This window comes from Sus scrofa, chromosome 14, assembly GCF_000003025.6.
Source record: "Sus scrofa isolate TJ Tabasco breed Duroc chromosome 14, Sscrofa11.1, whole genome shotgun sequence".
NCBI lineage: Eukaryota > Metazoa > Chordata > Mammalia > Artiodactyla > Suidae > Sus > Sus scrofa.
The window spans coordinates 22888664-22901647 of NC_010456.5; the positions used below are offsets into that span (position 1 = coordinate 22888664).

Here is a 12984-nt window from a genome sequence, read left to right on the forward strand (position 1 = left end):
TGCATCCTTATGGATACTAGTCAGATTCTTAACACTGAGCCACAAACTTAGGGAACTCCTAAGAAAGAAATGAGAAAGACCTCTTTGTCTGGCTTTTTTGTTGTTGTTGTTGTTGTTGCTGCTATTTCTTGGGCCGCTCCCGCGGCATATGGAGGTTCCCAGGCTAGGGGTCGAATCGGAGCTGTAGCCACCGGCCTTCGCCAGAGCCACAGCAACGTGGGATCCGAGCCGCGTCTGCAACCTACACCACAGCTCACGGCAATGCCGGATCGTTAACCCACTGAGCAAGGGCAGGGACCGAACCCGCAACCTCATGGTTCCTAGTCGGATTCGTTAACCACTGCGCCACGACGGGAACTCCCTCTTTGTCTGGCTTTTAACCCAAGTATTTTATTTTTTCAGATGTCCCTGGACTCCCAAGTGGTCTTGGTCAAGGGCAGATCCTGAATTGTACCCACCCCTCAACTATACCAACCTGTAGGGTCTCAGAGCCCTGGGCGGTAGTCTGGCTGGGCCTCTGCTTCTCCTGGCTTGCTCTGCAGGGACCCTGCAGTGGGGTGGGGTGCAGCCCAGGTCGCTGGGCAGAGCGGCCCCAGGGGGGAAAACCAAGAAATGCAAGAGCAGTCACAGCAGCTGGGAGGGGCCGCCCCCCCCCCAGGAATCACCCCCCCATGGAGAAGCCCCCTGGTTGGTGATCCAGGCCCTGACAATGACCAGGAGCTTCTCCCTGGGGATGAAGGGCACCCCTATCCCTCCATGGGGACAGCCATGAGCTCATGGCCCTGCTTAGGCACGGGGCAGTTCTGGGCCTGGCCGCTCACCCGAGAAGGCCAATCCAATTGGGGTGCAATGCCAGGGCCCCATTTCCAAACCACAGCCAGGGGAGGGGTAAAGGCCCAGTGCTAAGCGCAAGTAGCTGTGGTGGCCACTGCAGGGTGGGCGTCCCTCCCTTCTTCTCCAGAGAGTGGGGGTGGCCTGCTCTGCCCTATTTCCCTCCCCCTTCCTGAGCACTCACCTCTCCAGAAATGGCTCACCTGCTCTGCTAGGGCATCAGGAACAAGGCCAGCCCCCCATGGGGTGTGTGCCCAATGTGCAGTGCAGAGAAGACAGACTCAGAACCGGTTCCGTGCAGAACACCTTGCAGGTGACAGCATGGGGACCACAGGACAAGAGCAGACTTGAGGGCAAGATGGAGGTGCCAGGCCAAAGCCCGAGGGAGCGAGGCCAGGTGAGGCTGGTGCTCTGCTTCCGGGAAGGTGCTCACAGCCCAGGCTCCTCCCAGAGCAGCTGGGCACTCCAGCGGGTAGGAGCCATGGGACCCGGGGAAGGAACCCAGGGTGGGTGCTCACCCCCACCTGCCACAAAGCCCCACAAAACACACAACCACCTTTTCATCCAAAATCAAGGCTGTATTTATCTTCATTGGTTGATGTGAAAATATTTAAAATAACCGGAGCCTACAGTGGAAACGTGGGGTTGGAAATACAGAACCAAACAAAGCAAATGGCTAGAGATGGGTGAACTGAGGTTCAAACGCTGAGGACACAGGTATGGACGTCAGGAAACAGGGAACACTGATGACAGGGCACAGTGACGTTCACGGGGTCATGAAAGCAAACCAGAACCCAAAGGAAGTAACGCCAAGGCCTTGGCCGGTGGGAGAACATGAGACCATGTCTGCCGGTGGCTCCGCGGAGGAGACAGCTACTCTTCCCCTTGTAATCAGCCTTTGGACTCCTCACCTCCCCAGTCTTGTCTGGTGTGATTCTGTGAACACTGCACAGAAAGCACCAGGGCAGACACTCCAGGGAGCGCGCCGTGGTCCCCCAGGCCCGGGCCGTCCCGAGCGCTTGCATAGTTGAAGGATGCTGCTGCAGTCAACCATCTGAGGGCGTTTCCAACTGACAGCCAGTGAATTTTTTTTTTTTGTGACCGTGTTAAACAAATAACCAGAGGAATTTCTAGAAACGATTTTTATAAAGTCTACCTAGGTTAAGAATTTAATAACATCATATATTTATATTAACAGACTATGTACACGGTTTCATTTGTTTTTTTAAAAAAAACAAACCAAAAAGGAAACCCTTTTACACTTCTGCATAATAAGGCAAAAAAAGTTTTGTACATTATTAATTATCTTAATATATATCTGTAACTTCTGTTCCAAGTACCAAGGGAGGGCCAGGGCCGGGCCTGAGTGGGGGCCTCACAGTGCGTTGGACAAAATGACCGTTTTTTTGTTTTTTGTTTTTTCTTCATAAATAAGACAAAAAAAACCCCTGGGGCTCTGGAGAGGGATCTGAGGCCATTAAATTGCAAATCCAAACTAAAAATAAAAAAGCAAAAGTCTTTCTTTTAAACGTCCAAAGAGCACAAAATTGAAAAAAATACAAATCTGTTAAAAACGCTTATCACCTGTGGGAAAAAAGGTACAAACTTGAAGTTTTTCTCCAATTGCCTAATGTCGAGCTTGGAAAGCAAAAGATCACTCCTGGCAAAACCGTGTCTGAAATCCCTGGCTCCGCAGGCTGCAGGTGGAGGAGCGGGCGTCACCCCAGGACCGATGGAACTGTGCTTAGGTTCTAGAAACAACGTACAGTTAAAAAAGTTGACAGCAGTGCTTTCGTGGAGGGGCCTCTGTACATGCGGCGGGCGCGGCCCCGCGGGGACTACCGCGCCTCCACCTCCTGGGGGTTGCGGGACGGGGAGTAGTCGCGGGCCTCCCCGGGCGCGCGGGCCCCGAGCGGCGTAGTCCTGCTCCGCGGCGGCCCGGGAGGCGTGGGGGGCCCGCCCGCGGCCACCAGCGGGGGCGGTGCGCCAAGGGCGGCGGCGGCGGCGGCGGGCGGGGGCCTCGCCAGGAGCCCGTTGTGCAGCGCGGCGGCGGCGGCGGGAGCGAGGCGCGGGTAGTGCAGGGCGCCCAGCGCGGGCAGAAGCGCCGCGCCGTCCAGGGCAGGGCCGGCGGGCAGGTGCGGGGGCCGCGCGCGCTCCAGCTCGTCGCGGCGCGCCTCCCGCAGGCGCTCGGGGCTGTAGTCGTGCGGCTCGCGGTCGCGGTAGGGGCGCTCGGGGGGCTCGAAGAGGGCGCCGGGGCCGGGCGGGCCGCGGCGGGGCGGCTCCAGGCCGCGGTATGCGTCGCGCAGCGGCTCCCACGCGAAGGCCAGGCGCTCGCGGCTCGCGGGGCCCGGAGCGAGCTGTGGGGGCGCGTCGCCGTCCTCCCCGCGCTCCTCCTTGACCTTCACGTCGCTCTGGGGCCGCTCGGCCGGCGCCTCGGGCGGCTTCCCCAGGAGGCCAGCCAGGCGCAGACTGTCCCCCAGGGCCGCCTTGCTGAGAGGAGATGGCGGGCGCACGGCCAGCTTGGCGCCCTCCTCCTTGGCTGGGGAGCGGCTCTCCTTGACGCGGGGCTCGGCCTCGCGCTCGGCGGGGACTCCGGGCCGGCCCGGTTCGCCCTGGCCGCGGAGCAGGAGGCTGCCGCCCGGGTGGCCTAAGGGGGCTGCGGGCGAGGCCCGGCTCAGCAGGCGCGTCTTCTCCAGGAGGTCCCTGGGAGCGATAAGACACCTGGCTCAGCCAGGCAGGAAACCCCTGCAGCAAGCTCCTCTGCCACCAGGTTCCCATCTTAACAAAAGGCCATGGTCTGCTACTGGGACCTCAAGGTCCTTGGGTGTGTGTAAGGGGCTTGTAGGAGGTGGGCAGGCCCTGGGTTGCTCTCTGGGTTCTATGACAAAATGGTCCCAGCTGCTTCTATGCTAATTCAAGGCTGCCCTCTGCTTTGCTCTCTTGAGCCCCACCCTGTGAACCCCAAGTCCTGGCACACAGACTGCAATGCCCATGAATGAAATATCCTAAATCCAGGATTCTGGAAGGGTGGAAAGTGATAGGGCCAGACAGGGAGCCCAACTGGGCTCCTGTCCACATAGCTGGCCCATGACTCTGCAAGAACCCCCAAGTGCTAGACTCTGCTGCTGACCTGGTAGTGTGGCTCCCACTTCCCCTGCCACAGCCTAGCCTTGCCGCCTGGGCGGGGGGGTGGGGGGGGGGTGGGGGGGTGGCAGGGCGGGGGGGGTGGGGGGGGCAGGGCTGGGGGTTACCCAGACAGACAAGCTCAGCCCCATCCTCCAGCCCAGGGGGCGCCCCACAAGTGTACCTCCCAGGCACCCCCCCCACCCCCAGTGGCTCAGCACCACCCTCCAGTGCGCTACAGCATCTTCTGCCCTGCTGATCTGAGCTCCCTCCAGAGGCCCTGCTGTGACCCAAGAGCAGACCATTCATGCTGGGGTCTGAGAGGGAGCAGAACCTGGGTAGTACCTGCCCAGATCCTGCCCCAGCAAGGGTCCTCTGTGCGGGCAGGATGGAGAGTGGAGCCTTCACACTCTCCCAACCAAGGAGGTCTAGAGAGCAGAATTGAGTCTGCCAGGTGCGAGGGGCTCCCAGGGCTGGCAGAGATGGCTGGGGGGGTGCAAATGCTGGGAGGGGTGGGGGCCGGGGTGAAGGGGGGCAGGAAACAGGCAGGATGGGAGCACAGGACCCCACTCACCGCTCCCGCTCCTCCTTGCCCTTGTCCGGCTCTCGGTCGTGGTTGGTCAGGGCTGAGACCCGCTCCGTGTCTATGGGCTTGGGCCACGGGGGTGGCGTGGGGAAGGAGGGAGGCGCCCGGTGCAGCCGGTTCCAGGCCTCATGGGGGCTGGTCAGGCCGTGCAGCGTGGGGCCCTCCTTGGGGGCAAAGATACCGCCTGTGGGAGCTGGGGGGTGGCAGTGGGAAGGTGAGGCTGGGCCACTGTTCCGCCCGCATTGAGTCCCCCGCAGAACCATCGGGCAGCCAGGGAGAAGCACGGATTCCTGATCCCAGGCCCGTAGCAAAGGAGGTGGCAAAGAGAGGGAGTCCGTGTGGCGTCCGGGCAGCCCACACATGCACAGGTGCGTGTGGAGGACACAGGTGTGGGCACCTGTGTGTGAGGGGAGGGCACATGCAGGGGAAAAGCAGATGGCGCGTCACTCACTCAGCGCATGGCTGCCCAGGCCTCCAAAGGCGTTGCTGCCCAAGCTCCCCAGGCCCCCGAAGGTGCTTGATCTGCTGAAGGGGTCTGTGGGAGCAACAAGGCTCAGAGATCTCCATGTCCCCACCAGGCCCTCACCCCTATCCCGTGGCTCCAGAACCTGAAGGGTGCTCTGGCTCTCCAGGTCTCCTCCCCACTCACCTCCATCCCCTCAGTTCTGAGGACGGCAGGAACCAGCCAGACCACACGGACCTCAGGAGACACCTACCTGTCAAGTGACCAGTGGGCAGGAAGCTGCCAGGATGGGCTGAGGGTCCAAACGGGTTGGTAGTGGGATGGGCGGCACCTGAGGGCAGGGGCAAGGTGCAGGTTGATGGCAGCCTGAGTGCACCTGGGGCCTGTCTGTGGCTTGTTCTCAGGGTGGGTGCCCTAGCCCCCATTCCAGGCATGTAATAGGTAGGAGGTGGGCTTTTGACTCCCTAGAATCTGGAGGGACCCTGAGGGAGAGCAGGGAGGGAGGTGCTGCTGGCAGTGGAGCACCCAGAGGAAAGGGGGCAGAAAGAAAAAGTCTTTGAGATTGAGGCTCCAGGGGCTACTCCCCAAGCCAGAGACCCTGGAGTTCCTAACCACAACTAATAAGTGATCCAGGTTTCCTATAGTAGTGGGGGCCTGGGTGCCAATGGACACACTGGCCCAAGTCAGGGCTGCTGAAGACGGCAGCTCCCCCTGTGGTGTCCCCTGGCTGCCAGCCACGGCCTACAGGTTTCACTGTGGTTGATGTCAGCCCTGGCTCCCCTGATGCCCCTCAGAACCGAATGTGGAGGGCAGCCGAGTGGGCCCAGTCCTGAGAAGGGGCTGCTGGGTCAAGGGCCGATCCAGCCACTTAGGGTGGGGCACCCACCCTTCAGCCTAGAGGTGAATTTCTGGACCAGTGAAGTTGGTGCCCATTGTCTCTCCAGCTCCCTCTACCGGTGAGACCCCAGCAACTGCATGCTCCTGCCTGCCTGCTGTGGGTGCAGCAGGTGGGCTCTTCCATCCAGACACGCGCAGGTTCTCATCTGCACAGAGCTCCCAACTAGAAACGTAGCCTCACTCCTAAGTGACCCTCAAAGAAGTCAGAGTGTTTAGGAAATAGCTGGCTCTAAAACTAATGAAGACCGTGCATGGGAGCACTGTGGGGTGCACTTAGGGAAATGTGTCACCTTAACAAGCTTACACCACGAGAAAAAAGGAACTGATGTTCTCAGGGATGAAAACAGTTGGAAGAAAGAAAACACATAGGAGGAGCAAGCAGAGCCAGACAAGCAGGGTGAGCGACTAGGCGTCACAGACAGATGGCGTAGCCCTGATCTCAGTGGGGCATGTGCTGGGGGAGGCAGACACAAGGCAGGACTGGGCTGTGGGTGGGGAGCTGCTGGCTGTCAGGGTTGAGGCCCAGATAGAGGCGCTCTGCTTTCTGAGGGACCCTGACACCTGGAGGCCACCCTGCCCTGGCTGGGGTCTGGAGGCCATCAGGGCAGTGGAGCCAAGGCTGGGAAGAGCTGTCATGCTCCAGAGGCTGGCCAGTGTGACCCTGTCACACCAGTGTGATGACAGGCTGCCCTCACAGAACCCCACAGCCACGTGCAAGGGGGCAGCGGGCAGTGGTGAGCATACACGAACTTGGGGCAGGGAAAGGGGAGGGCCAGGAGGGGTCAGGAAATGCTCTCTGAGGGATGGCCTCCTGCGAGGGCCTGAGAGCTGGGGAAGGGGCAACAGCAGACCTGTGGGCAACTGACAGCGGAGCTTCCACCTTGGGCTCTGACCTCAGAAAGGCTGCCCCCTACTGGTGGCAACTGGGGTTTCTTGTGCCAACAACGTGGTTCATGTTTAGCACCTGCTTTCCTTCTGTGTGTCTGGAGTTTGGTCTGTGCGGACAGAGGGCCTATGTAGCTGGCCCCCAATAAACATCCTGGGTGCTGGGGCCCCGTGAGCTTCCCCTGTATTGTCACGGCTCCTGGCTCTGGCCCTCAGGGCAGCAGTCAGGAAGGGCCCACTGATTCTGACCCTCCACCCTTCCTCCTTGGCCGACTGCTCTGGGTCCCTTCACTGCAACACATACAGCTCTGTGTGTATGTGTATGTGACTTGTCCAGAGTCCTGGGAGTGCTACTAGCCTGTGTGTGGCCCCAGGGACCCTGAAACAGCAAGATTGTGGTGTGGCTGTGAGTGGGGAGCTTAGAGGTTCATGGGAGCAGTTTCCCGCCATCCTGAGAAAAGCCAAACCCTTCCTGGGGGCGGGGCATGAGAAATGAAGTCCCAGTGAGGGGGTGCCTGGGCAAGGGCACACACTCAGGGCACTGGTCAGCTGTGACGAAGTGTCTGTGGGGGTGAAGCGTAAGGATGGCTGACCTGCCAGGTCCAACTGAGAAACACTGCCCAAGTGGCCAGAGTTCTCCTGCTCCCGCACCAGCCAGAGAGAAAGGCAAGGTGGCTTCTGCCCACTGGATACCCCCTTGCTGGCACAGTGGCTGGGTCCCCCACCTCCCGTGGGCCAGGCCGGCCGCCTTACCCGAGCTGGAGAAGAGGGGCCGGGCCAGGTCCTGCGGGTAGTGGAAGCCAGCGAATATGCCTGGGGCAGGGGGTCTGCTGAACAAGTCCAGCTTGGTGCCCACGTCCAGCTTGTGGGGGTCCAGCTGCATCTGCCGAGACAGAGCATGTGCAGGGGCTGCCTGCTGGAAGGCTGGGCACTCGGTCCTCCCAAAGAACCAAGCCCGCAGCCTAGACAAGGTGTGATTCCACCTGGTCCACTGGCCTAGCCCAGAAAGTGGAGAGAAAAGTGAGGTTTATCTCAACATGTTTCAAGTGACTCAGGGTGACTCAGTCACATGGGATCCATAACAGAGATTTATTTTTGTCTTTTTGCTTTTTCTAGAGCCGCTCCTGCCACACATGGAGGTTCCCAGGCTAGGGGTCCAATTGGAGCTGTAGCCACTGGCCTATGCCAGAGCCACAGCAACGTGGGATCCGAACCACGTCTGCAACCTACACCACAGCTCATGGCAACACCGGATCCTTAACCCATCAACTGAGGCCAGGGATCAAACCCGCAACCTCATGGTTCCTAGTCGGATTCGTTAACCACTGAGCCACGACGGGAACTCCCATAACAGAGATTATTAACTGAGGTTTCCACTCCCTTTTATATGGTCTTTGAAAGCTGGTGTCTTTTATACTTAAAACACTTCTCAATTTGGATGCTGTATTTTCATTACACATACTTTGTGTTTGGGTTTTGGGAAATTGAGATAAAAAAGTACATTCATGTACCCTAATCATTCTACTTTTCCAATAACTAAATTTAGCATAGATATTAAGATTTAATTTTTTTTTTCTTTTTAGGGCCATACCTGTGGCATCTGGAAGTTCCCAGGCTGGGGGTGAATTGGAGATGCAGCTGCCGACCTATGCCGCAGCCACTGCAATGCCAGATCTGAGCCACATCTGCGACCTATGCCACAGCTTGTGGCAATGCCAGATGCTTCACTCACTAAGCGAGGCCAAGGATGGAACCCACATTTTCATGGATACTAGTCAGGTTTTCGTTTTTGTTTTTTAGGGCCACACTCGCGGCATATGGAGGTTCCCAGGCTAAGGATCAAGTTGGAGTTGTAGCCACCGGCCTACACCAAAGCCACAGCAACACCAGATGCGAGCCACGTCTGTGACCTACACCACAGCTCACAGCAATGCTGGATCCTTAACCCACTGAGTGAGGCCAGGGATGAATTTGTGTCCTCATGGATACTAGTCAGATTCGGCTCCTCTGAGCCACAACAGGAACTCCAAACTTTAAATCTATTGAAGTTAAGTAAAACTAAGAAGCCAGTCCCTTGGTCACAAGGGCCACAGGAGGCCTAAGGCTGGACCAAGTACTTCTTGGGTCTACCTGCTTTGGCGATAATGACCAAGGGGTGCTCTGGCCCTAGCAGGGAGTGCCCCCTCCCAGCTCCCTCCCTGTGCCTCCTAGGGGGTCCCGTCCGATCATTTGCGTGTCAGAACCCAGTAATCTTTGGCATTTCTAACAATAAAGTGACTTGTCCTTTTTTAGCACATTTAGCATGAGATGATTTTAAAATATCGTGCATGGGTGTAACATGCTGAGATGGCAGATGAGGGTGTTAATACCCTTCTGAGACATGGGGTTGGGGGCGGAGGGTGGTCCCCATCCTGGCCTCCTGTGAGGGGCCTACCCTGCTTCCTCAGTGCCCTAGCCCAATGCCCCTGGCTGTGGGTCCCCAGGCCTCCTAGGGTGCCTGGCAGCACCTGCTCGGCAGGGGACAGCCTCGAGCCCCGAGCCGGCCTCTTGTTCACCACCTGTCCCTTCCAAGAGCGCTCAGGCTCCATAAGCACGTTTAGTCGCTTTTGTCCATTGCTGAAAAGCCAGGCACACAGCAAACACTTAACAAACACTTGGGGGAAAGGATGGGATTGACAGGTCCAGCACAGGTGCCCATGGTCACCCCTGCAGGGTCTGCTCCTCCCAAAGCTCTGCTTAGTGATCAGGGGGGGCATGACCTTGAGTCTCCCACACACGGCTGCCCTGCCTCCTCCCTCGCCCCAACCAGGCCCCAGGCAAGGGGCACACTGCAAAGGGCTGAGGGTCTCAGACACACATGTGCCCGTGTGCACACGCAATGTGAATGCTGGGGAGGACACGGCCCCCACAGGGTGTACTGGGGACGCTCTCACCCGTGGGCCTAGTGGGCAGGATGCAGTCTGGCTCACCTTGATCTTCTGCTGATGGTGGAATATCTGCCAGGCAATTTGCACGTGTACCGCACACCACTTCCCGGGCTTCTGCGACAGGGCAGGCAACAGGCTCAGCCTGAGGCCAGGACCTCCCTATCCCGCCCCCTGTCATCTGGATTCCTGCTGTCACAGTATACCCCCTTGGCCATCCAGGAGGTACCCAGACTCAGATCCTCCTCGAAGTCCTGCCAGGCCCCTTCCTCCTGAGGTGAGGCATGCCTCCACACACACCTGCATGCATGTAGACCCCACACACATGCACATGTAGACACACACACACACACACACAACCACACTCACCCTGACTGTTGTCCGGTACGTGTCGGACACCTGCCATTGACAGAGGAAGAAGCATTAGGCCCAGGTTCTGTGAGCAGTTGAGGTGGGGGATGGGACAGGGCCAGGCCTATGTGTGCCTCTCCACCAGGGGCCTGGCTGGCTGGGACATTCCCCGGGGGAGGAGGGAGGGATGGACATAGCTGCCACCTACCCCTGGGGCTTTCTGCAGGAGGGTGTGAACAGCGCTGGCCCGGCCCGTTACCTCGAGTGGGTTTGAAGTCTGAGGGGAGAGAGAGACAGGGCGTGAGACCCCAGGCGCCTGTGCCCGCCTCACCCTGCCTGTGGGGCCCTGCACACCGCCTCCTGGGCGGGAGGCCTGGCCTCCCACCACATCCTCAGTCCGGGGGTTTCTGAAAAGGCGAGAAGAAAGAAACAGCTCTTGACTGATGCTCCTGGGCCAGGGCAGTCCCGTTTCAGGGAAGGTGAGTGAAGCAACCCCAGGCCCTGCTCCCAGGGCCTCAGGGGTCCTTCCTGCTGGGGCCTTGTGCGAGTGGACAGCCCCGTGCTGCTGCCATCCAGATCACACCTCGGCACTGCTCCCCCCACCCCTGACCCCAGTGGTCCCAGCTGAGGAGGGGGAATGTGTGCAGCAGGGCTCCCCCAAGCCCCTGGTCAGGCCTCCTAACCCACCGAGGCTCAGGATGCTCTGCACTGAGGTCAAGGCCCCTGGGGGGGCCCCCTGGGATCACAACAAGCACAACCACAGGCGAGGTGGCAGGAGCCGCCCCGGGAGGCGGTCCTGCAGCCCCACCCACTGTGCCCACCCCCTCCGGGGGGCAGCTGGTACCTTGGGCTGAAAAGCACCCTGCAGGGATCCAAAGGGACCTGGGTGTGGGAGCGGGGCGGGCAGTCCTGGGACGGCCGGAGGGAAGGGCGGGAAAAACTGCAAGAGAAGGTGGGAGGGGCGTTCCAGGGGCCTCGGCCAGCGCTTGGTCATCCTGGGCAGGGGCTCTGGGCCCAGCCCTCTGGTCCCCACCCCATTGCCCCTGCACTAGGTGGGAGGCTACAGGGACAAGATGCAGCCCCCGCCCTCCACACTCCCAACCTCCACCCCATCCTGGAGAGTCCAGAGCAGACTCTGTGGGGGCCAGAGCTCGCAGGGACACTCACGTTGGAATGTCGGAAGTAGGGGCTGTCCAGCTTGGGTGTGAACTTGTCAAACTGGAAGGGAAGACAGCACAGAGTGAGGTCTCCAGACCATGCCCATGCCCTCTACCGGCCAAGTACCTACCCACCCTGTTGGGCCAGGCAGTGGCCAGAATGGCCATCCTGCCTCCTGAAGCTGATGGCCTTCAGCTAGCTGTCCCCCAGGATCCCCAAGGGCGCTGCCCCAGAGCCCTGAACCCGCTCCATGGGGCCCAGGTTCTCAGATTGGGCACGGCCCTTCCCTGCTTCAATGGTCCCAGCATGGGAAGTGCAGACTTGCCCACCTAGATGTCTACTTATGCCGGCTCAGGCCAAGAAGTGGCTGCAGCCATGATGGGGGAGGGGGGCATGGAGCCCAGGACTGGTGATCAGGCTGCGGGACACATCTAGGCCCCCGGGCAAACTAGTGGGTGTCGAAGCAGAAGCTGGGTGGGAGTAGAGGGGACTCTGTCCCACAGCCGCTGGCAGCTCAGGGGACGAGACCCTGAGGCCCCGGAATACGGTAGGAGTCCTGGTTCCCGTGGCCCCTCAGTCCCGTCCAGCCTCCAGACCTGCTGCCTTGCTGCCAACAGAGACGCTGAGAATCCCACATGGGTGTAACTGGCCCCAGGGCCGTGTCACACGCTGTGTGGATATGCCCAAGCCCCCAAAAAAGGCCCAGAATGGCGAACCTCATGGAACGACCCGGGGTGGGGAACACAGGAGGAAGGGGCTGGACGGACAGACGGACCGAGAGGGGCGGTGTCAGCCTGCGTGCGTGCGGAGAGCGTCTGCGTGTGCCTGTTTCATGTCCCGCACCAGGGCCGCCCCCGCCCGCCCGCCGGCACGCAGCCTACGCACCGGCGGGGGTGCGGCGGGCGGCAGGAGCGGCGTCGGGGGTGGCCCGGCAGGGAAGGGGGCGAATGTGTGTTGGTGCTGGTGTGTGTGCTGGTGTGTGTGTTGGTGCTGGTGGAACTCCGCCCGCAGCAGAGCTCCCGGGCCCAGGGGGGCGCTCTGGACCAGAAAACGCGCGTTCAGCTCTTGCCTGAGCAGCTCGTGATCTACAAGAGAAAAAGAGAGAGACAGAGAGGCACGTCGGCCGCGGGCTCCCGGCGGGGCGAGGCGGATAGTCACCTGGCACTCCCGGTTTCGGCAGGCCAAGCCGTGGTGGCCGCTCGCTACGTGCGGGCCCCAGGGTGGAGGTAAGAGAGGTGCCTGTGACCAAGTACCAATCAGAATCCCCGAATGAGGCTGGCAATACATGATTGGCTGGCTGAATGAGATCAACAGGCTGGCATCTAAAGGCAAGAGAGAACACCGTGAGCCACCCTGGGAGCCCCCAGACAGCCCTGCAAGGGAGCCCTGCCCATGGTGGTTGCCACCCGGGGGGGGGGGAGCCCATCCCAGCCACCTCCAGATCAGTATCCTGGTCCCATCCTGGGGCACCAAGCTGCCCTAACTGGGGCTGGGCTGATTCAGAATCTTAGAGAAAAACTGGAGACCCACGGAGAAGTCCTTAGTGACCTAAGATTTGGCCGAGAGGGAAGAGGGCAGCTGCTGGTATCAAGCAGGGAGGGAGCGGCCAGGCTGGGCCAGCCGCTGCTCACCTGGGGCTCCTCTACCCACAATTCAGCCCTACCCACCACACCCTCTCAGCCTAACGATGAGGGATGGGAAGAGGCAAAGCAGGCCCTGGGAGCTGTCATCATGGTGATGGAGTAGCGCCAGGCTTCAACAACTCC

General features: G+C 60.1%; 1 protein-coding gene across 16 annotated transcripts in view; it reads right to left on the bottom strand.

The window, feature by feature from the left end:
* FBRSL1 (fibrosin like 1) overlaps window positions 1389-12984 on the bottom strand; it is an 87313-nt gene continuing 75717 nt past the window's right edge. For 2 of the 16 annotated variants that reach the window (XM_021074097.1, XM_021074096.1), the window contains exons 9-19: window positions 12104-12540; window positions 11228-11278; window positions 10905-11000; window positions 10269-10337; window positions 10079-10108; window positions 9755-9826; window positions 7539-7668; window positions 5257-5334; window positions 4992-5075; window positions 4529-4733; window positions 1389-3552 (exon numbers count right to left, since the gene is read on the bottom strand). In XM_021074097.1, coding sequence (XP_020929756.1) covers window positions 2670-3552; window positions 4529-4733; window positions 4992-5075; window positions 5257-5334; window positions 7539-7668; window positions 9755-9826; window positions 10079-10108; window positions 10269-10337; window positions 10905-11000; window positions 11228-11278; window positions 12104-12540 — 2135 coding nt within the window. In that variant the 3' untranslated portion in view covers window positions 1389-2669. Of the gene's footprint in view, window positions 3553-4528; window positions 4734-4991; window positions 5076-5256; window positions 5335-7538; window positions 7669-9754; window positions 9827-10078; window positions 10109-10268; window positions 10468-10904; window positions 11001-11227; window positions 11279-12103; window positions 12541-12984 lie in introns of all 16 variants that reach the window. The other 14 variants (XM_021074104.1, XM_021074109.1, XM_021074098.1 and 11 more) reach the window with 14 other exon arrangements.